At 41.2% G+C, this 24,364-nt stretch overlaps 1 protein-coding gene across 2 annotated transcripts in view; it reads left to right on the plus strand.

Moving 5' to 3' along the window:
- The window catches only part of SAMD12 (sterile alpha motif domain containing 12), a 172,642-nt gene that overhangs the window by 62,919 nt on the left and 85,359 nt on the right, over positions 1-24,364 (plus strand). For both annotated transcript variants that reach the window (XM_030493885.1, XM_030493894.1), the window contains exon 4: positions 19,148-19,288. In XM_030493885.1, the coding sequence (XP_030349745.1) occupies positions 19,148-19,288 (141 nt within the window). The remainder of the gene's footprint in view (positions 1-19,147; positions 19,289-24,364) is intronic.

Below are 24,364 nucleotides of genomic sequence, written 5' to 3' on the forward strand. Positions count from 1 at the left end.
CTGAGTGAATCCTTCAGTAGTAAGCAAGTATTTGCATACTCTTTATGTAAGCAAGCTCTAGCTAGAGCATCCACTAAATCTTGTACAGTCTATTGTTGACTTGCAAAAATAGCTGGGAACTGTTACACCAATATGATCATCCATCTGGCAGAAAGAAATGCTGTAAGCTGCAGTGCCGTTAACAGTTTTGTATGGCAAAAGCTTTGATGTGCTGGATCCATTCTGTACCTTGATGAATTACCCACTGTAAAAGAACAGTATAAACAACCATAGTCTGAACCGCTCACTTGTACAAACCTGCAATTATAGTTGGTAGCGAGAACTGTGGAAGGAGTATCTTTTGGTAGTATCTCTCAAAAATATATCAAAATGATTAAACAGTTTTCCCAAAGAATTTGAGGATTTGCTAATTCTAGACTGATACATGGGTTAAAAAAAATAAAATATGCAGCTTGCTGGTTTTCAATAATTATTGGCCTTTTCTGAGTGCAGAAAAGTGAAGCTGCCAGATCCGACCTTGGACCAGAATCACAGCTGGAATATTGAACTTCTTTTGGTTTCTGTAAACCACAGTGACCAGTCATGTGCTTGTCCTGTGCAGGAGGTTATTGGAAAGCACTGAAACTGTAACTGCAGGGTCCTAACATGGACAACAAATGAGTTTGACTCAACTTCAGATCGTTGTACTGACATGCCTTGTGTCCATAAACTGTGTATGCCATCTGGTTGTCAAACCACATTGAAAGTGGGATAACTTAGAAGTGGTTTGGATTTGCCCTCAACAAAGTAGGTGTGGATGCCCTTGTGTCCTGTTGCAATTCTTGCAACCATTCTAAGTTTTCAAAGTAGTCCCTCATAACTCATAGAGCCAATAAAGCAGTATCTCTTTGAGGACTGATGTGTTCTCTCCTGTTCCAGTGGCATCCAGGCAGGATTTCATCTCTAGTTTTAGATATTGGTGTGTGGCTGCTACCATCCTGTGTAATATAAATTTGTGGGGAGATCACATGTCTTTGTCCTGATTACTCCTCAGTCACGCCTCAGGCAACCGTATTGTGGTCATGTACTGGAAATGCCCAGTGTAATGGACCCCATGAGAGGGGAGCTTTATCTTTGCCAGCTGTCAGGCAGTGGCTTAACAGAGTTATAGAAGCGGGAGTTGGGGCAGGTTCCAAGTTAAGGGGATGACCAGGGCTCTCTCCAGTACCTTTGTAAAATGGAATAGTCAAACTGTATTGTATTGACTGTTGCCTCTCAACAGTATGATGAGAGCTGTGATGCTGTAACCTAAATTTTTTCTGCAAATCTTGTTATATGTGCCTCATTGTTTTCAAAACTTGTGGTGGTATGAGTAATGTAACTCATACCAGAACCCATGTGCTGCTAACCCACTGAAACAGGGGGAGTCATAGAAATCTTCAGTGGGTCCGAGTTAGAATGAGACAAATCTGGACCATAGATCTCTACCTCAACTGATCATGTTTCCAATTCCTATAAGTATTTAAGACTATGTAGAACTAGAACTTAATGGAAGGAGAAATAATGTACTTACTGCCTTCCTGCCACGCCACGGCTGGACTGAATGTAGCAGTTAGAGATGATGTAAATTCTTTATTCCTCTTTTAGGGTGACAAGAAAGCTCATGAAAAATTATACTTACTTGTCTTTCCACTTATGTGGGTTTTTACCACAATCCAAAAATACTAATAAAGGATAAAAAGTAACAGTACCACCTGACTAAAAGATTTTTAAGAAAGGCACTGGAAATAACTTGTGTTAGCTTTAATTTCTTTGAGATATCAGTGTGAGAATATAGAGAGAAACTTAGCTGGTAGAGGCGCAATTCAGCCTCCTTAAGCAAATGCTGTTTTAGCTTTGCACAGCCTTACGACTCTATAGTAAAAATGCTTTAAGGTGAACAACTTTCATCTTGGTATACTATTGGGTTTTTATTATTAAAAATAATAAATAATATCTTGAAATTTCATTGCATTTGTCATTTGATGACTTCATACTCCTCTCTTCGTTTTGAAGCACTACTGCCATAACATCCAGACAGGCCTTACAACAAATTCAGAACAAAGACTGTGTGAAAATAACTTTGTAATAAATGGCCTATTAAAATTGGAGATATAAAATATGAATAACAGCATGAATGCCTCAGTTATGAGTAACACTTTGCATGAGTTCACACTCCAAGTAGGTAAATATATATGGGGCGATATTTTACTTTATCACACAAGTAGAATTTCCTATCTAGTTCATGGATTTCCCACAAACTGCTCCTGGATTTGAAATAAGAGTGTCTCTCTCTCTTTCTTTTTAAAATCACTTCGCTTCATAGAGGCTGTTTCATGTAATGGAGATTGTGTGATCCTCCATATTGAAGTGTAGGTCTCTTGCTTTCAGAAAACTCTTGATTGCATTGCAGAAGTCAGTCATAGCAAGCAACATTTCCATGTTAAGAGCCTGGTTAGCTGGGTGCTGCTCTGTCCTTCAGGTCTCTAAAAGCCATTTTCCCCAATCATTCTGGAATTCTTCAGGCAGACTTGAATTGATTCTCTTATCTAGGCAAGTGTTTAGTGAAAGGTTTTGCAGGCTTGAGGCTGGCAATTGAATGGCTGGCAATTCCAAAACCCTGCAAGTCAGGATTCCTCTGTCTCTAGATGCGAATGTTCCTGTGGCCAGCATGCGTGTGGGTTTAGTCAGGACTTTTCTAAAATCCTGGCATTGTGGTTCTTTCTAACCTCTTCCCTCACCTCTCTAGGTAAACCTTTTGCAGTGGTCGGTACAGTGCTTTAAAGCTTGATGAAAATATGTACGGTGAATCTCCAAACTCAGAGTGGGAAGTGGCAATGAGACTGTTTCTTATTAACAGCTTTGTACCATTCAAGAACTGTAACAGTACAAACCGGTAGTAGCTGTCTTCATATCGACCACCTTTGTGACAGCAGAGTAGTTTTCTAGGTATCCGTGCACGCTTCTGTTACAGCAGTCCCATTGCAGCGCTGCTACTACCCAGCCAATGGGCAACAGCAGGAGGCTCTTGGCTAGCAACAAGCAAATGCTTTCCCATTCCAGAAAAGTTATTTCACAGGAGATGTTCAATCTGCAGAGTTGTAGGAAGGCGATTTACTTTTATCACATGGTATTTATCCCAAGTCTGGAATGATAATATTTTATCCCATTAATTATTGTGTTTAGGTAAAGACCAAAACCTGGTAACTATCTTTAGAAGTACCAGATTTTTGCCAGTCTTCCTTTCTTTCTTTCTGAGATGCTCTTATTGCTCTTCCTTTAAAGCTGTTCCTGTGGAGCCTGGGCCAGCAATCTAATTGCACTTGCAGGTAGGAGGAGACCAATATTTGTTAGCATTCTTCCTATGTGACCTGACAGTGCTCCAGAAGCAGTACTAGCTTAGAGGTGAGGATTGCAGAATGCAGTATGAGTGTGCCCAAGAAATGCAAATGAACTGACACAGACATACCCTACAACTGTAATGAATGGTCCCTGTGAATCAGGAAGAATATATGTGTAAAAATCCTTGACAGATCTTCTGACGAGTGCAATGTGATATGCAGCATGTTGCCCTTCGGAAGTAATCCAAAATTGGATTTGAGATTACTGCTTTCACACATTGTCTCTTAGAGGACTTCACAGAAACAGGATTCCTTGAAGAAATGCGGTGTTGCTTTCCTCAAACAGTATCCCAGGCGTTTACACCTCGTATCTTTCTCCTCCTCATTTCCAGTGTTTGGACATGTTGGAACATCATGTGGTATAAGTAAGAGGTGAGATAGGTCTGAAAACAGAATTCTTCAAACGCCTAGAAGTGAAAATTAAATTTACATAAAATTGCCATAGTCATTAAAAACTTAACCAAGCAGCTCACCCATTGCTTTTCCTGACTTCCACTGTTGAGCGAACTGTTATTTAATAGTTTAGAACAGGTAAGAAACAGCAGAGGAAATCCTTTCCAATTGCTCTGGCTTGCACCAGTGGACACATAGAATTCGCAAGGGAGGAAATAATTTTTGTCTCGCTTCTGAATTTCTGAGTTCTGAGAAACCAGCTTATGCTTTTGCTTTTCAGGAAGAGATAATGAATCCTGGAAGTCCTCTTGAGTTTTAAGATTGAACAGATGTAGCTTACCTTACGTAAGGTAAGTTACCTTACGTAACAGATAGTTACCTTACGTAGCAGATGTACTTTGTTAGTAGAGCTGGTTGGGTTTTGACAACAGAATTCGTGGCTCTATAATGTCACCATGTTGATGACAGTTGTTCATCAAACATCTTTTGGCACTGAGGCTAGTCAGTAAGGGAGGGCTTGTGGCCATGCTGCTGAGGGCTTTTACTCTTCAGGACAGGATGGCTGTGTTTACACCATCTAAGGGGAAGAGCCCCCAATCTCTGCTCACTCTTGAACCACACACCAGAGTTTCTGTCAAAGTATTAAGTGGCCCAGGCCAGAATCATCCCAGGAAACGCTGGGGTAATTTGATAGTAGAAATGACTGAGTTCCAGTGCCTGGACAATGGTGGCACCGGTTAGTTTAGTGGAACGGACAGTGGAGAATGCACATACTTGGAACCAGCCGCAGCCCTATTTTCAGAGTGTGTGACATCGGGTGAGCTTCAGAAGGCTGAAAACCCCCTTGTTTTACCCTACTGCCCATCCTTCTGCCTTTCTAACCTTGCTAGTTATAGGCTTTCCTATAGAGAAATCCAGTGTCTAATGTCTGGATGCTCCTACTGAGGGATACTGCAGCTGGTGTACACTAGTGTACAAACAATTTTGAGGGAGGTCCCAAGTAGCTAGGTATTTTTTTACCTCTCTCCTTGGTTTGCACATTTCAATGGAATATATTGATATACAAATTATGTAAGACTTGTATTCAGTAGCTGCTAATTTTGACCTTGCTAATTCTATTGAAGTTCAGGCAGCCAGATTTGCTGCTCTCTACCTTAATGGAATAGAATCTGAGAGTCATTGAGGTTGAAAGGCAGCTCTGGAGGTCATCTTGTTCATCCCCCTGATCAAATCAGGGTCAGACAGAGCAGGTTGCCCAGGGCAGTGTCCCATCACTTTTGAGTATCTCCAAGAATGGAAACTCCACAACATTCCTGAAAATAATGTAGAATCATAGAATACCAGCTTGGAAGGGACCTCAAGGATCATCTGGTCCAACCTTTGTTGGCAAAAGCACAGTCTAGACAAGATGTCCCAACACCTAATCCAGCTGAATCTTCTTCTGTTCTCCTGGCTGAGCAGTCTCAGCTCTCTCAGCCTTTCCTTGTCTGACAGATGCTTCAATCCATTAATCATCTTCATGGCCCTTTGCTGGACTTGCTCCGGTATGTCCATGTCTCGCTTGTACTGCGAATTCCAGAACTGGACACGGTATACTCCATTTGTGGCCTCACCAGGCGCAAGTAGAAGGGAAGGATCATCTCCCTGAACTTGTTGGCAATGCTCTGCCCTACTGCAGCCCAGGAGGCTGCTGGCGGAAGGCAAGGGCACGTTTCTGGCTTATGTTCGATTTAGTATCTACCAGGACGCCAAGTCCTTTTCTTGCTAGCAGAATAACAAAAATGTTCCCTCTCCACTGCGAATGGACCTGAATGTGATTTCCTCCGTATTGTTCAAGTAGCACCTGGCTGCTGAGAACAGATACAAGGTCTTGAGGACATGACCAGGAGTGTCCATGGCTCAATGTGTGTTGGAGAAGGAATCTTGGCCTGCCCATCTTCAAAGGTCATCAGGAGCAGGGTAGAAATAACTTCATTTAGATCAGCTTCTTACGCAGCTGTGCCAAAGGATTTGTAGTTGATACTTCAGTCTGTAGACAGCTATGATCCAGCTGATTTACTTCTGGGGTATTGACAGGATTTCAGACTGCCGGTGCTCATGTGGTGCCCAACATGTTCCTTCTCCAGGGAAGCTTTGCAGTCTGAGGAAACTGCAGAAAATGACTTGTTCCAGTGGCAAGAAAACAGAACACTGGTGAGGAAAACCAAGCACAATGTGTGTTGTAAAGAGGACTCCAGGAGAGAGTTATGTAAAAGCAAAGAGTATCTAAAGATCAGGATGTTTGTTTTGGAATTTTGATTATGTACTGGAAGATGAAGTAAATAATTTCTTAGTTTCTGTTGTTGCTTTTTGGGTTTGTATTGCTGCTGTTCACATCTCACTACCTGAATATTGTGACTTGCTGGGGTGTCACAAGACATGAGTCTACAATCCAGGAAAGAGTGTTAAGCCTAAATGTTTTATTTATTATGTAGGAAGAAGAAATTGTATTTCGTGCATAACCAAAACTACATTTGAAACTAACCCTAAAATGATTTGGCTTTTGTATTGAAGACTGAGTGCAAGCTAATGAATGGAGATGAAGATAAACAATTTAGTACTTGACTAAGGATTAAATTTGTGGCTCAGTGTTAGTACTCAGAAACCATTTTCTAGACCCTTGTGGTTTAGGAAAGTTTTGCCAGGCTGAAAATGATGTATTTCATTTCTTTGTTCTGTATGTGTGCACGTAAACCAGTGGAAAAGTGATTTTGTATATTTGTGTCCGGGCTCTGATATGAGCGGATGCATCTTCATGGAACCTGTCAGAATAGTCACTCTTTGTGCCAGGAAAGTGTCTAACCCAAGACTTAACCAGTGTGTCACTGATATCTAATGCATATTCTGTGAGTAAAAGTAAGTGTGCTTAAACAATGTGTAATCTGCTCCTTTCGTCTGCTTAGGGAGCTACTCTTTGGTATTTCCATCGGAAATTTCTGTGATGGTAGTTTCCAGTCTTCTTCCTCTGTATAAATTATTATATGAATATTGTAAATAAAGGTTATAATACATTCGTGAGCCACAGTTGCTGCTTTTTCTCTAATTTGATTTTATTGGTTCATTAGTGTTTGTTCAACTCGGTGCCTCTTTAACAAAAAGACTTACAGGTGGGTCATAGTGTGTTCAAATGCATCCTCTCTGTATACTCTTCTGTAAAAACAAGGTGTAATGGAAGATTTATACATAATACAGTGCTCAACATTTGCTCCTCTGAAGTGATGCGGACTCTCTAAAAGGGAAAAAAAAAATTTATAGTAGAAAGAAAATGCACTGAAGCTATCAGAAAGACAATATAGTATAAAGCAAAAAACCCCAACCCTATTTCCTGAGGTTTGGGAGTTTACTAGGACTTGTTTGGTTTGTATACATTTCTTTTTCTTCTTTTTACTCCTTCTCATACTTTTTTCCAAGGCCTTTTGGAATGCTGGATATCCTGCAGAGGTAAACAGCCTCTCAGTACTGCTGCCTCCTTCTGCAGACCCCAATAACCTGAGCTCTTCTGAAATGTGTCTTCCAAAAACTTCATCTGAAGACCACAAGGACCTGAGAATCATGCATTTTGCTGCTACATGGCTCTGATTGTGAATTGGCCTCACTATGGAGCTAACTTCTCTTTTTAATTAGTTTAGGTTTACCTTGCAGCACTTGTTTCTTGTTAAATCAGATCCCATTGTGAATGGGACGATTGTTCTGCTATTTTAAGATGATGATGAGGTTCTTCTCACAAGCAGCTCAAAGTATCACTACAATCACTGGATGCCATCCACTGACCTTAGGCTCAGCTGTAGCTCAAATTAGCCAACTCTTTTTTTTGTTAATTAGTGCCTAACCTACAAGCTTTTGGAGGCTGAGAGAGTATTTTAGAAAGTGTTGTTACATTCTTGCTTTGCTCCCAAGCTCCTTTCTAAGCACCCCAGGCACAGCTGCACGTTGGGCAGAGAAGAGATTCAGAGCAGCCCTGTGAAAAAGGACTTGGGGGTGTTGGTCAATGAGAAACTGAACATGAGCCAGCTTCAGTGTGCGCTCGCAGCCCAGAAAGCCAACCGCATCCTGGGCTGCATCAAAAGAAGCGTGACCAGCAGGTCGAAGGAGGTGATCCTGCCCCTCTACTCTGCTCTTGTGAGACCTCACTTGGAGTATTGTGTACAGTTCTGGTGTCCTCAACATAAGAAGTACATGGAGCTGTTGGAGCAAGTCCAGAGGAGGCCATGAGGATGATAAGAGGGCTGGAGCACCTCCTGTATGAAGACAGGCTGAGAGAGTTGGGGCTGTTCAGCCTGGAGAAGAGAAGGCTGCGTGGAGACCTCATAGCAGCCTTCCAGTATCTGAAGGGGGCCTACAAGGATGCTGGAGAGGGACTCTTCATCAGGGCCTGTAGCAATAGGACAAGGGGTAATGGGTTCAAACTTCAACAGGGGAAGTTCAGGTTAGATATAAGGAAGAAGTTCTTTACAGTGAGGGTGGTGAGGCACTGGTACAGGCTGTCCAAAGAAGTGGTAAATGCTCCATCCCTGGCAGTATTTGAGGCCAGGTTGGACAGAGTCTTGGGTGACACGGTTTAGTGTGAGGCATCCCTGCCTATGGCAGGGGGTTGGAACTAGATGGTCTTAAGGTCCTTTCCAGCTCTAACCCTTCTATGAGTGTGATCTGGTGCTGAGCAGCCAGAGAGTGAGCAACACATGCAGACCCCGTTACACCTAATGTAGGACCTAGGTGTGATGCTCTGTATTGCAAACTGACATCCTGAATTATCATCCAGAACAGTCCCTTGTGTGGTTGCTGGAAAAGCCTGGAGGTGCCTGAACATCCCATTTCTCTTCTTATTTATGGATTTACCTCGGTGTCTGGAGTTGCTTCTTTATGCATGCACAAAATTGTCCCAGTCTGAGCAGAAGAGCAGAAGTAAAAATAAATTTGGCTTCCCCCTCAGCCTGAGGGCTTTCAAATCCTGCCCCCAAGCTAACCACCTGCCTGGGCAGTTGGTGCTTTTCCTGGTGTGCAGGAAGGGAGGGCTGGGTATCTGTCGGGATGCTCCCCGATGGCTGGAGTGGGTTTTCTGTGTCTGGTCTTGGAGACAGGCAAGGGCACAAACAGCGGTTTTTATATTATATTATTATTACTACTATTACTAATATTCCTGTTTCTCTATACATGGTAGAATGTCTTACTGAGTCAAATGCATGGAGTCAAAAACAGGAGTCAAAATTTAAAAGCATAAGGTCTGGTTTCTGTAACAGGGAGCAGTTGCTTACAAATCAGGACAATCAGTCATTGCGTACGTATCTGTTTTATTTCTCATCCAAAATGATTGTGGTTTCACAGTCTTCTACAGGTTGAGTGTAATTATTAAATAGGAGGAATAGGGCAGAAGAATAAAATTCTTACGTCCTGACTCTCTTCACAGCTATAGTAACAAAGGCTGGAAGAAAAGCAAAGGAGCTCTGCAAAGTTGGTTGTACTACTGAACCAGCAATGCAGCAACAGATCAGTGTGTGTCTGTAAGACCGTGCATATAATTGAGTAGAGATAACTCTAACAATAGGAAAAGTATCTTCCCCTAGGTTATACAATAGGTAGCATAAACTATAAGTTAAGGGCCCATGAGAGGTGGTGTGTGCAGCTTGACAGGTGCCAGGCTGCTAGTTAAATCTTCCAAAGAGAAATGGTAGAGCAAAAAGTGCAGCAGGAGAGCTGACTTCCTTCAGGCTAGGAGAGTTGAAGCAGTCTGCAGTGCTTAACCTGTGAACATGCTGCTTTTAATTTTCCATTTTTATTAACATGAATTATTAACATCATGAATATTAACACAAAACCTTTCTCAATTTCATTTTTTGTCAAAAATGAAGGTAAAGCTGGTGCAGGCATGGAAGAAAGCACTACTGAAAGCTGCTTGGAGATAACAGTGTGGAGCAGGAGGAAGATAAGAGTATAGATTGGGAAATAATGTACTACTGGGTGTACCTCAGCATTGGAATGTGAAAGATAATTTTAATATTTAATACCATTTTAATTTTGCTTTTTTTGTTTGTTTGTTTTAATCAAAGCAGTGATTGGAAAATCTTATAGAAGTTCACAAATTCTGGTCTGCTGAAACCTAAGATGGCCCACAGAGCTTTCATAATGCACTACAGTAAGCTGTCTGGTCACATTATGTAGGTTCTCCTTACTTCCCACACATCTGGCATTAAAAAAAACCTCAGAAAATGAATTAAACATGTTCCAAATACTACTTCTTTGTGTAAGTTTTTGCCTGAATGCTGTATGGCAGTTAGATAATCAGGAAGAAGGGACAGCTTTCCCCAAGATCGCAGAAAAAGAGAAATGGTGGCCCCCACTGCCTTCCGAGGTATTACAGAAATAGGAAAGATAGATACTGCATGTAAATGGATTGTCTTCCCTCATCCTTCCATATATTGCATACTGAGGAATAGTGTCCTTGGTGTGTATTTCTTGGTGTAGCACCTTTGAGGTATTGATTGGATTGATTAGTAGCAAATTAGAGCAAGCAGCAATATTTACTGACAATTCCTGTCCCTTAGATGGGGGCAGCAGGCTCCCAGAGCCTGGTCTTCAGCCACATGAGTGCTTCATACTAGTGTGGTTCGAATAGCTCAGGGTACATTTGTCTGCGATAGGAGCAGGTGTCGTTTGTCACTTAATTAAATGGCAGCTTTATTTGAATTCACATGTGTGCTTCACGGGGCTTTACTGCCTTTGCCGGGTGCACACACCAGTTCTAGGCAGAGCTGCTGAACCCCTTTTGCTTAGAAATGTCAGAAGGTAAGGCAGTTTTCTGTGGCATTTCAAGGATTTCCCAGTTCCAGTGGGGTTGGGCACTTCAGGAATGAGCGTTGGGTTTTTTGTGTGCATGTGTATGTGGTTATTTTCCATGTGGTAATAAATGATTATTTTTTTCTGGAAGAAAACTGATTTTTATAAGATCCACCATTAGGAGTTCAAGGAAAGGCTTTTGTTTGAGTTTGCTGTAACGAGTTCAGTCGATTCTAATGCTTTCCAAATTGGCTTTCCCTTTCCTAATCGGTTCTGTGTAGAAGCTGTGCATTATAATATATGAATGTGTGTTTACTCCTGAATAAATTAACACGAGATTTGCCAGCAGGCATGATCTAATGTGGTTTCTTTTTTTAATTAATAAAGAAATGGGATATGTAATGCATAATGGGTTGCACACTGAGCGACATTAGATGAACTAGGAATTGAAGAACTGTGTGTCCTGCTGATGGTGGACAAAATGAAAGGTGTTGACAGATTCACTCATGCTATCACAAACAAAAGAAGACCTTGAGGTTGTTTATTTGAAGATGGGGACCATAAATCTAGCACACAGATACAAGAAAACATGGATTTAGTTTCTTAAAAAATACAATGCTCAATACATTATTATATGTCTTTATACTTTTATATATAGCTGTAGATAATATATAATTTTGTATGGCCAGGAAGTAGGTTGGCAAATGTATATACAACAAGTAATGTGGATTTATAGACTGCTTACTAAAGGTTTACATTTATCCTTAATTTACTTTGTGGGTCCTATCGGGTCCTTCCTGAGAGCATTAAAAATGGTTGTCTCACATTTTACAGTACATTTGAAAAGTAGTGTAATATGATTTGTACCTGAATTTATATTTCAGAGGGGAATTCAAGTTATTATTATTTCCTCCTATTAAAATCATCAGATCCTGAATATGTTCAGCTGAAAAATAGGAGTGTCTAACAGTCTTTTACTCAAGACTTGTAAGGAATCAATATAGTTCCCATCAGTACAGTAAATTACTTACTGAACCACTTCCAGTAATCATGATGCACAATTTCTCATTAACCCTTTCCCTTCTCTCTATAGAACCAATATTGTCTTAGAATAAAGTTATTTTGTAATATATCTGTCAATCATTAGACACTAGAGTAATTAATTCAATATTTGATAACTAAGGCTGTTACATATCTATAACAGTTCTGTTTAATATTTATCAAGCCTCACCTCTGTGCCTGGCAAAATCTTGGAACAGTTTCTCCTGGAAAACATGCTAAGGCACATGAAAAACAATGAGGTGGTTGGTGACAGCCAACATGGCTTCACTAAGGGGAAATCCTGCCTGACCAATTTGGTGGCCTTCTATGATGGAGCCACGGAACTGATGGACAGCGGCAGAGCAGTTGATGTCATCTACCTGGACTTGTGCAAAGCATTCGACACTGTCCCACATGACATCCTTGTCTCTAAATTGGAGAGACATCAATTTGACAGATGGACCACTCGGTGGATAAAAAACTGGCTCGATGGCCGCACGCAAAGAGTTGTGGTAAATGGCTCGATGTCCAGTTGGAAACCTGTAACGAGTGGTGTCCCTCAGGGATCGGTGTTGGGACCGGTCCTGTTCAACATCTTTGTCGGTGACATGGACAGTGGGATTGAGTGCGCCCTCAGCAAGTTTGCCGACGACACCAAGCTGTGTGGTTCGGTTGATACGCTGGAGGGAAGGGATGCCATCCAGAGGGACCTTGACACGCTTGTGAGGTGGGCCGATGCCAACCTTATGAAGTTTAACCAAGCCAAGTGCAAGGTCCTACACCTGGGTCGGGGCAATCCCAGGCACTGCTACAGGTTGGGCAAAGAGATTCAGAGCAGCCCTGCAGAGAAGGACTTGGGGGTGTTGGTTGATGAGAAGCTTAACATGAGCCGGCAGTGTGCGCTTGCAGCCCATGTCTTGGTTGCTGCTAATTTTGTATTTGAAAATGCAGCTAAATCAAAGATTGTGTTGAGTTGCTTTTCTTTCATGGTTGTGTTTCAGAAGTGGGGAGGAAGGGCAGAAAGGTGCAAGAGAACTGCGACCTGAGAGGGAGTGTATGGAAATAAACTGGCTTCAATTGTACATTTATTGGCAGCAGTAACAATAGTCATCACTTCCTCTTATCAGAGCTATAAACAGACATGATGTGAAGACAAAGGCTGCAGATAATATTCAGAAAGTGCCTTTGTTTATATAGCTGCTTTTTTGAGTGTGAGCAGACATTAATTGACCAGTCTGACAGTGTTTTCTTTCAGAAACGTTACTGTAGAGCTGGCCTCATCCAGATCCAGCAAATAATGAATGAGAAAAAGTCAGAAAATCATTTTACTCTTCTTTGACTACGTTAACAAACAAAAGCGTGTCCAAAGCTAATTTGGTAAATGAGCAAATGCCTTCTTGTGCTTTCCTGCACTTCCACTGGAGCCATACGAGAGTCATGGGCCTCTCCCATTTATGTGATTTACCAGAAATTCCCACAGCTCCATGGAGGTTTGCTGCATTTGTTAACAGGATGAGAAAGCACAAGAATGCTGGCTCTGATGTTGGAGAACTTCCTCAGTTGGGGATCTCTGATATTCATCGAGGTTAGTCATCTTTGCTCCTTCTGGACCCTATCATTAGAAACTATTGTTTCCTCTGCTTTATTTGCATACCAGTATCCTTTGTGTCTCCTATCTGTCTAAGCTGGTCCCCAGTTGAGAGTTGTTCATTGTGTCAGAAGTACCAGGCAGCTACCAATAACAATTTTGGGAGCTAATTCATCATCTAGGCTGGCAGTTGCCATTATGCTAGTAGGTAGATCAATAAAGTGTTTGCTGCTATGGCAAGTCTGGTGAAGAATGAATCCGTTTTTACATTTGAAGCAAGTGATCTTCCCTGATTAGTGAGATATTAGATAGCTGAAGTGGGGCAAAGAGGGTGGTAATGCAAGCTGCAGTTTACCAGGAGTCTGCACCAGTCTTAGAGCTAAAATGATTAATAAGATGAGCCAGCTCTAACTGCTTTTGCAAGAAAAGCTATAGATATGCCACAAGGCATTGATGACAAAGTGGCTGATATGTCTGGCTGACTAGTGATGAGAGTAGTATGAGAAGGAGAGACGTGCTCTTAAATTCTCATGTAAAAAGCAGAAAATCTAGGACTGTAGAAGATCTGATGGGTTATCAAGAACAGCATCGTGAAGTTGTATCAAGGTTGCTCTGAAAATTTTATTGCCATTTTGTGCTGCTTCTTTTACAAGATGTTTCTGAACCCAGTGTCCTCATTTGTATTCATATCCATTTATTTTCTTCTCTACTTAGTTCTTTTTGCCTGATGTTCATCTCTTCCGAACTTCGTTGCTTATTTTAGTAGTTCTTCTTTTTGCCAGGTGTTCATCTTCCTCCGCTGCCGCTGCGAGGCCATTTTCATTCTGTAGGTGACTACTCTTTTCCTCACCTCTTCTCATAATTTCACCATTCCTCACTATGAAGTCATAGCCTCTCTCTCTGCCTGTTCTTGTTCGAATTCTTCTTTCCTGAGTATATGTTAAGAATTTTATACTTGTGTCTCACCAGCACCTTAAAAATTAAATTAATGTCTGTTTGTCTGTCATGGAAATGTCTTACTTGGTAAGTCCTAGAAGGCTTGTTTTTAAGCACTAAAGTGAAGAGAAACCAACAATCAGCCTATATAAGCAAGAGGAAAGCTATGTTCAGATTATTTCAAGCAGAAAACCCCATTGAATTATAATTATGAGTATGTTTGTGGAACTAAAGAGGTAAATACAAAACCAATGTGTTTGAAATTGTTCTACTGCAAAACTAGAGAAGCACATTATTATCAATTAAGTAAGACTATCCCGTTGTGTCAACAGCAATTTAAAATGGCGCTTGCAGCATTTAAGTATAAACTTGAAAAAGTTTTCATCTTGCAAAGTTTAAGGGCTTAGTGAATCCCATGTTCTCGTTTTTCTAGGTTGGTCAGTTGGCTCCATCCAGAAATATGATCAAAAGGCATATGACTGAAGTTTACAAATCACAGAAGCAGCAGATAAGCTGAGTGTTGAACTGTTAACCAAATACTGCAGTGCAAGAACTAGAGAACACTTGAAGCAATTAGTAAGAAATCAATATAAACCAGACAAAAATGGGCACTGAGCTTCTGGAATTTGCTACCTCAGGAGGCTGCAGAGGCAGGCAGTATCAGGAAGATCAAAAAGACAGATTTATGGACATCAGCACAATAAGTAGGAGCTAAAAATGCCATATTCTCTAATAACCCTAGTATAACAGTTCTGGATACTAGCATGGTACAAAGGGAATGACTTCAGAAAGTAGCCTTCCCAATAGCTCTCTCAAAATGTATCTCCTACTACCACTCTGAACGCAGGGCTGGGTGAGCAGTTGGTCTGGCATTAGTGCATTTTCTGATGTCCTTGGCTTCTCCACCTTGTTCTTGTGATCACTCTCCACCTTGTTTCTTTCCTAGATTCTGTGTCCTATGGTAAGTAAACCAAATATCTTGTCTTGATAATCAGGTATACCTATCATATTATACTCAGGAGACCTTTCTTGGCCATGTTTCACACACATCATTTGTTCCCACTAGTGGTTTATCATTTTCATCAGCTTTAAATTAGTCATAGTTTTCTTCAGGGTTTTGTGTGAAACCAGACTCTTACTAAATATCTGCTCTCATTTCCTTGTATTTCTTCAGTTCTTCCTACACATTTAATAAGTCCTTTCTTACCTATTCATTCACTTTCATTACAAGTGTACTTTCATGAGGTGTCCCTCTATATTTCTGTGAACTGGCAGTTGGTGCAGCTTCACAGGCTTTGGTTGAAGAGCAGTAGGTTATACCAGTGCAGGGAGGTACAAGCATTTGTGATTAGGTACAGCAGACTGTGCCGCATTCCTTGCTCTAGGGCCAATGCCAACCTCATCGGACCAACGCTTGTACTCATACTAATGTTCTGTGGCATGCAATGTTTCTCCCTCCATTCAAATTTTCATCTCATCCCAGCTTGATCAAGTGAGAATTGCAGCAGCTAAGTCATATTAGAAAAAATTAGGCCATCAATCCATTATTAAGCTGGAAAGTATTTGGTATTCTGTGTCTGCCATCGGGGTGTCTCAGAACATTCCATGGCTGATCCGTCCTGAGTATGAGAGGGCTGAGAGGGCTGGGGTTGAGGTGTTAAAAGATGCATGCAGATAATGAGGGAGTTGTGGGCTTTCTAAAGCATTTGGTTTCCAGCCTCGCAATTAGCTAGAGCCAAGGCCTAGGTGCTTGTGGCTGCAATCTTTATGGTTCTGTTTGTCAATAGAAATAAAATCTCCTGATCTCTTTTATGCGTGTAGCTGCTACGTCTAAGAGGTAAGGCCAGTTCTGTAGCAGTGGGAAATTTTCCTGAGATGTAGGTGAAGTTCCTTTACTTATGTCCTAGCAAAGATCAGTGTACACTTCTAGAAAATGTTGCATTTGTTCATGTTCTGCTCTTGATAATATATTCTATCCAGCACTCTCTGAGAATTAAAAATCTATCCCTGTTTTTTACTGTATAGCTGTCTAACCATGATGCTTGCCAAAATGACCATCTTTTGTATATGCTTATTAACGTCCTTTGTTAATCTTCTCTTTTGTGAAGAAAACAGATCTTCTTGAGATCCTTCATGCAGATTGTTTCACAGAATCACAGAACAGCTGATGTTAGAAGGCATCTCAGGCAATCGTCTAGTCCAACCTGCTACTCAAAGCAGGGACAACTACAGCTGCTGTCTCAGGACTTTATCAGTCAGGTTTTGAGTGTTTACAAAGACAGAGACTCTACAACCTCTCTGGACAACCCATTTCAACATTCAATAACCCTTACAGAGATCTTAGCACCAAATGATAACTCTGTCTGATATGTAGAGTACAGGAAGCAAGACAGTGAAGCTTCTGAAATCATTAGCTGATTGTCAGGACTTTGGCCTTAGAAACTAATTGGCTTTGGGGACTGATCCAGGAATTAGCAGTATCGTTTCAAAGGCATGACTTAATACCAGAATAAAAAATTATTCCAGTTCTGACTTGAATGCTGTTGTTCTGAGTGTTGAAAGAAGAAAGTATGGGGAGGATTGAATTTTCTCAGTGCAGGTCACCTACTGCATTCTTGGAATGCCACATTTGGATGTTTGTCTTCTCGCCTCATCACTGCCTCAACACATCACATTGGACTTGGTGCAAGAAAGAGTTAATTTAAGGCAACTTGTGCAAGTTGCTGCAGATAGTATGAGTCAAAGACTTTTTTTTCCAATGGCATGGTGCTTTGAGCCCAAGCCACAGAGGAGCTGGCATTCAGGAGTTGAAAAGAGACGTCTCTGTTTTGTGCACACTCAACTTCCAAAGGCAGTGACTGGGACAGAAAACCAATTTGAATATGAAATAAAGAGTTGCCCAGAGGAAGTAAAGAGTAGTGACTGTATCCGTGGCCAAAAAGAGGTGGAGGGCAGTGGATGACATGCATGGCCATTGTCTGTCTTTTCATATTACTGCTGCTGACTCCCTGCCCTAAGATGGCATGCGTGTTGGCACTGTTTAAACTGATGGCTTGTTTATTTTTATTTGCTTTCAGTTGCTAGATTGACATTACAGACCATACTTTTGGACTGCTGTACATCCTTTATAAATTGCTTTAAGATGTTTTACTGTGATAAGATGATATAAAAATTGAAGTCATTATTACTATCTGTATCACCAAGGGAATTGGACAGCTGGCATTGAACTGCAAAAGATTAATTTTCGTATTTTGTTGTTACATTAACCCATAGAATTCTTCTTGTTTATGATTCCAAAGCAAGTTTTTCTAATCAAAAGGTCATCCTCCATAGTGTGTAGTGTTTGAGAGACATGGAAGGGCAGAAAATGTTTGAACTCCGTCTTTTTTTATCTGATCAATAACATCTTGCTTTATTAACAGTAATATCCCATTATTTTGCATTGCATTGTATCAAGATACCACTAACTGCTTGGTTTGGGGCAAATATAATGTGTCCCTTTAATTTCTTGGCATTTATCTTGAATTTTTAAATTAAAATAATAATAAAAATTCTGTACTCATTGCTGTTTTGTAAGGAAAGAGATTGAATAAGGGCCTTATCTTGCTATGTTGAGTAACACTTTATGATGAGCTAAATTTTAGCATTCATCCAAAAGCCACAGTAATACTAGCACAGAGGCTGCTGTGTTGCAGAGAGTGTAACTTGCTCTTCACTATCTTCTTCTGCTTTCAGAATAAAGCCTGAGAAATCAAAGACAGGATTTTTAATAATTAAAAAGCACTTACAATCAGAACTAGAAAGGTAAAAACTGGAGTCTGTTTAAAAAGTGAACTGAACCACATGCCGTTATCCAGGGTAGTATCCGTGTAGCTCCAGTGTCATATGGCAGTATTGGCCACAGCGCGTTTGGATAGCAAATATATGTACTGGGAATCAAGGGTCAGTTAGGGAGCTGCAGGGCAGTCCTCCCTGGGCTAGCTTCACCACAGCAGTGGTGAAGACCAAAGTAAGTAAGTTTGGGGCTTTTTCCTAAAGTAAAGCTCTGCCTGACGCCTTAGCTCTCTGCATGGTCCAAATACGCCTTTAGTGTTGGCCTAGCCAGTGCACTGTTTACTTACAGCATAGCGATGCCCAAAAGATGGAGTTAGAGTTCCGCTAGCAGAATCTGGGGAGTGTGCATAGTTTGATTTTTTTTTAACATTTACAATCTGCATGGGTACATGGTTCAACATTATCCTAAAGGTAAAGATATGCCATGAACTGAGAGTGATTGCCTGCAAAGACCATAGGCTCCTTAGTTGGGTAAATGCCTTTTTATAGTTGGACAAACATCATTTTCAGGAATGATTTAGATATGACTAGTAGTGTGAAGGGAAATCTCTGGCTCTTTTTTCCGTTTTGCTGTAATAGGTTACTGTTGAGAGGGATTTGGAAGGCTGGACACAAAGTACAGGGCCCTTCTGAGAAGTGATTCTATTACACTATAGACATATCTGAATTGCAATGATATTCATCCTCAGTATGCCTTAAATTGATTAAGTTGGTAAAATTCACATTCACTGGTGGATTCTTGACAGTAATGTAGATGCTTGAAAATAGGTGATGGTCTATTTAGGAACCTGGACCAATTGTAGACTTATAGGGGATATCTTACCTGTGGGATACTAACCGGCACTGAAGAACAGCAATTGGTTGTCTAACATGGCACAAGACACCTATTTTACATGACTTACTGTCTCACAAAGCACCAAAACAATACAGAAAATCAAAAGAAAAGGGAGGAGTTGAACATAGATCTCTGACATTAAGGAAGTACCCAACTGATGAAACAATAACCTCTCAGACTGAGGTATTTCAGGGCCAAGATTTTTTTCTATAGCAAATTGTGCTGTCAGAGTAAGAATATTGCATTAATGGAAATCCTTGGGTGATTTTTCTTTTTGCCTTTTGCATCCAGGCCGTGCTTTGCTGAGGCTTACTGACAAAAAGCTTGAACGAATGGGCATTGCCCAGGAAAGCCTGCGACAGCACATTCTGCAGCAAGTCCTTCAGCTGAAGGTGAGAGAAGAAGTCCGAAACCTCCAGCTGCTTACACAAGGTATGAAAAATAATGTTGATATGGACAGTTATTGAGGTCAGGTAGGAGAAGTGTGCCTGAGGGCATAAAAAGTGACTTGACGTTCTCCCGCAAGAAATGATGCGTGAAAATGTCTCATAGATTCCACATGCTTTCCAAGGTGGCAACAAAAGGTAAAATAATGCATAAATAAATGGAGATGTTCAGCTGCCTGTTTTGCATGACAAATAGGCTCCATCTACTGCTTGATGGTAGTCTTATTTAACTGTCTCCTTACTAATATGAAAATAATTACATATAAAGGACACAAGTAGTGAACATAGTGACTTTACAGACATTTTGCATTAATTGCTTACATTCAGTGTTAGTTAAAAGAGTAATCTCTGTAACCTGTATTATGGTAAGAGCTGTCAGTGGAAAATTACCTGTCAGACACTGGTTTTTTACATGTTGGAGTAATTTTATTGACTCGAATAGTGTTGCTTCTAATTTAAACTGCTAAGAAAACTCAAAACTGGGCTCAATATGGAGATTTTGATTAGACAGGGAAGAAGGAGTGACAAAAAAGCTTAAACATATTTTCCAAATGAGATTTGGAAACATATCTTTCCAAAAGATGGTTTATGATGACTTAAGGCTTTCAGCAGCTGTAGTAACTTGGAAGAAAAGCCATCATTGTGGTAACAGTGTAGAGGAACCTGCAGAGACCCTCTACTATGTATCTGCAATAATTTCTCACTGTCAAATGTTGTTGGGTAGTCCAGTGCAATAGCGTAAACCTGATACTTCTGTGGTGTTTTGGTTCGGTGCCCATTAGATGTCACATAATATGAAAAAAATAGTATTCTTCAGTACATGCACTATATTTTCAACAAAATGTCCTTCACACATGACATTATGTTCTTGATTAAGCCTTGCTCACTGTGTTTGGGGAAAAAGCCTCTGATTTGTTGAGTAAGCTGCATTTTATCTCAAAGAGCTGATGTCTCAACTGAATTATTCCTTCAGGCTTGGTGTCATGTGGATTGTGATGAGGAGCGTTTGGTCTCCTTCATTTTGCTGTGATCTGTGATTATGAGCTTTCCTCATCTTGTGTCATGTCAAAGGCAGTGCACATGCTGGAGCATCAGTGTCTTTCTCAAATGTTTAAAACTCTTCCTTTTCCCTTCAGCTATTCATCCTTTCATTCATTATTCCTATGTCCTTTTCTTCAGTGTTGGCTGGGTTCCCTCTTCCCCTACATCTAAAGTGTTACTTGAGAGTTTGCCGAATTGAAGAGCTCTGGTCACCAACCATCAGTTTTAGGTTTGCTTACGGAAGTTGGGATTTTATTGATAGGGGACAATGAGGACCCACTGGCTATAAATTTGGGTCCGTTGATGGCCGCAGTCCAGATAGATTTCTCCATAAACCTATATTTGGCATTGAGAGCTGTGTGTTTCCAGGCTTCTTCTTTATTCTTTCTCTCTGTTCCCCTCTGGACACATCAGCTGGTGTATGAGTCACGTTCAGTCAGACAGTGGCAGCTGCCATTTCAGGAATTCAGGGCAGCATCCTTCGAGATTTATTCCTTGCCTGTGCAGTTGAGGATACAATTTTGGACTTTAGTAAGAGGCAGAATAAACATGTGCTGGACTATGAAGGACAGGCTAGTGATAAATGTATGGATGTGTGTTTAATGTAGTCTCTCTCTGCCATGTAGAGAAAACATTTTTATTTAGTCTGATCATATAAAGGCATGCCAACATATGCTTTATGAAAGCCAGCGCAAGCTCACAAAAAGCTGGTGGTCTGCAGCTCCTGCTGTTTTCCCCCACAGTGGTGCTGGCCATTGCGCTGCACTTCAGCTCTGCTCCAGCCTTCTTAAATAGAGCTGAAGCTATGGGGCAGCACAACAGTGCATAAAACATTCCCCTGTGCATCACAGCTGTGTTAATCATAGAATCATAGAATAGTTAGGGTTGGAAAGGACCTTGAGATCATCTAGTTCCAATCCTCCTGCCGTGGGCAGGGACACCTTGCCCTAAACCATGTGGTCCAAGGCTCTGTCCAACCTGGCCTTGAACACTGCCAGGGGTGGAGCATCCACAACCTCCCTGGGCAACCCATTCCAGTGCTTCACCACCCTCACTGTAAAGAACTTCTTCCTTATATCTAATCTAAACTTATGATCATATGATCATAATTATATGATCCTGGAGTGGGGAGACAGGGAGTGATAGGATGACAGCAGTATTCCTATTCCTTATCACTTCATTTACACCAAGTCAGAGTATGTGTCTGTTGAAAGTGCTTGTTTGCAAGCACTAACGTTAAGATACAATTTCTCAACTACAATGCAGTCTGCAAAGCTGTGTATCAGTTTTTCTCCAAACAGGTTCTGTCCCCTTGCCAGTTTCTTCAAACTGTGTCTACTCGTATTCTTACTATGGTTTATATATTTCTAATCCAGGTTGCTACTGGAATAGCTTTCTGTGAGTGCTTTTCTGTTTTGAAGAACCTTTGGAGAACATTTTTTTCTCTGAAGAGTACCACATTTGCATGCCAGCAGTTTCTGCCTTTTGGAAATCCTGCTTGCAAAATGCAGGTCACAGTGTAGCTATTGCTACACTGTGCTTTACTGTCCTCCAAAATGTCCTCCAAAAAGAGGGGAAAAAAAGCCCTCTGTCTGTTAGTGCACAAGTCAGGAGATCTTTAAGTGAAAGAAGCCATTAGAACCCCTTTCTGAATTAATTTAGCACACAAGCAATGAGGTCTTAATTCAGAGCCCATTGATATTGGTGAAAAGACTTCCACTGACTTCAGCTCATACCCCAGTTGAAGCTGGAGCAAACAGGGAAAGTTTTAAAAGAACATTATGTAATACTTTTAGCAGATATTTTAAGTGGGTTTGTATTCTGTTGTCTGCAGAGAAAGTTAACCTAATTTTAAAAACTCAGGAGAGAACTGGCTTTCTTTTCTACTCCTGTTTCAGAAAATGACTTAAAACTGTTTCATTGTTCTTCATTCAGGACACACCATCCAGTCTGTTCTGGGGATCTTACAGCCAGAATAGTACGTGATTGTGTAATTGAAGGCTTGTCTTGAGTTTGAGGAAGACTTTTGTTTGGAGTAAGAACTGCCTGATTGAGGCTATTATCAGCAGAAACGCTAATCCAACCTCCACAAGGATAGAAGGGCACAGGCCCAACTACTGATCTGTGCTTTTTCCCCAGACTTAGTGATGTTAAGGAACTAATTTGACAAAATATCTTCGAATGTCTCTTGGGGAGAGCTGCATGCTGTTGGAAACACCATTATTGTACTGTTATCGCTGTAAGCCTGAGTTGAAAGATCATTGTAAAAAAAGCCTTACATAACTACACAGAGAAGGAAGAAGTTACTTTGAGATTTTTCATTGTGAGTCCTGCTTTTGGCTGGCATAGAAGAGACTGTCCTCAAAGTGGTAGAACAGTGCTATGTGTGATTCTGATCAAAGTATCCATAGACAGCAACCTGCTGATGGGGCTGAGTTTAAGAAGCATATTTGGATTAAATGATACCCTCATTTAGGATGATGTTGGGCCCCCTCCTAAGCTCCTGTGTGAGTTTCATATAGGGCAAAGCGCTACTTGAATATGCTGCCGGGCCACAGAATGTGCCAAATTTTCTTAAAAAAAAATTCTCTCCTGCTAGCAAAATGTGCTAGAATAAGGCTTTATGCTTCATTGAAAACCATCACAGCTGTTGATACCTGTTGAAGTTATTTCTTCAGTAAGTTTTCTGTTCATCCTGCCCTGGTGCTCTAAAAACACACGTCCCCAGTAATAACCACAATAAGGCCAATTTTTTCCTTCCTTTGATTTCCAAAATAGTCCTTTTCAGAACCTGTTATACTACTTTAGCACTGTATTCTTCCAAGAAGGGAACTAGAGGGCCTTCAAATATGCATTTCGTCTTCTAAACGAAGGTGAAGTAAGAGACATGTATTCTAGTGATGGATCATTCACTGGGTTTTAGAGGAACCGTGTAACAGAAACATCGCCTTCAAGGTCCATGTGGTGAATAACATAGGACCCCTAGCTGAAATGTATTATAAGGACTTTTACAGCATTATTAGCATCTTAATACTAGAGTAAGGGCAGGCTTGATAAAAATCTGAGCTGTTTGGCACTGAACCTTCGCAGGCTGTCAGAAGCATGATGCTCGTTCCTGTTCACTGTATCTGCTTCTTCCTTGTGAATGTTGAAGGTGGGAGGAACCTGAGCACTGCCATTCCAGCTTGCATCACTGCATGTGAGAAGATTTGTTGTCATTTTCCACAATCAAAGCCTTGAAATACTAGACTCATTCCCGTCTTCTGAATTCTCACATATGAAGACCTTTCCTGCTGCGGTGGCTCCAGTACATGGTATGAATGACTAAGAGTTACACACCTGCCTAAAAAGGGACTTGAGTGGTCAGAAAATCTGAGAACATGGGACCTTGCAAAGCACAGAACTAGAAGGTCATTGGAGTTAATAGAAGACAGTTGCAGCTTGCTGTCCTGTTGCTGTGTAGGTTTTATGGATACTGTGGTATCTGAACTGCCACTGCCTACTGTTGTTTCATGTCTCTTGAAGAAGTGTTATAGAATCATAGAACAGTTAGGGTTGGAAAGGACCTTAAGATCATCTAGTTCCAACTCCCCTGCCATGGGCAGGGACACCTCATGCTAGACCATGTCACCCAAGATTCCATCCAACCTGGCCTTGAACACCGCCAGGGATGGAGCATTTACCACTTCTTTGGACAGCCTGTACCAGTGCCTCACCACCCTCACAGTAAAGAACTTCCTCTGTTTAAGTTTGAACCCGTTACCCCTTGTCCTAGCACTACAGTCCCTGACAAAGAGTCCCTCTCCATCATCCTTATAGGCCCCCTTCAGATACTGGAAGGCTGCTATGAGGTCTCCACGCAGCCTTCTCTTCTCCAGGCTGAACAGCCCCAACTCTCTCAGCCTGTCTCCATATGGGAGGTGCTCCAGCCCTCTTATCATCCTCGTGGCCCTCCTCTGGACTTGCTCCAACAGCTCCATGTCCTTCTTATGCTGAGGACACCAGAACTGTACACAGTGCT

The sequence above is a fragment of the Strigops habroptila genome, chromosome 1 (genome assembly GCF_004027225.2).
Source record: "Strigops habroptila isolate Jane chromosome 1, bStrHab1.2.pri, whole genome shotgun sequence".
Taxonomy (NCBI): domain Eukaryota; kingdom Metazoa; phylum Chordata; class Aves; order Psittaciformes; family Psittacidae; genus Strigops; species Strigops habroptila.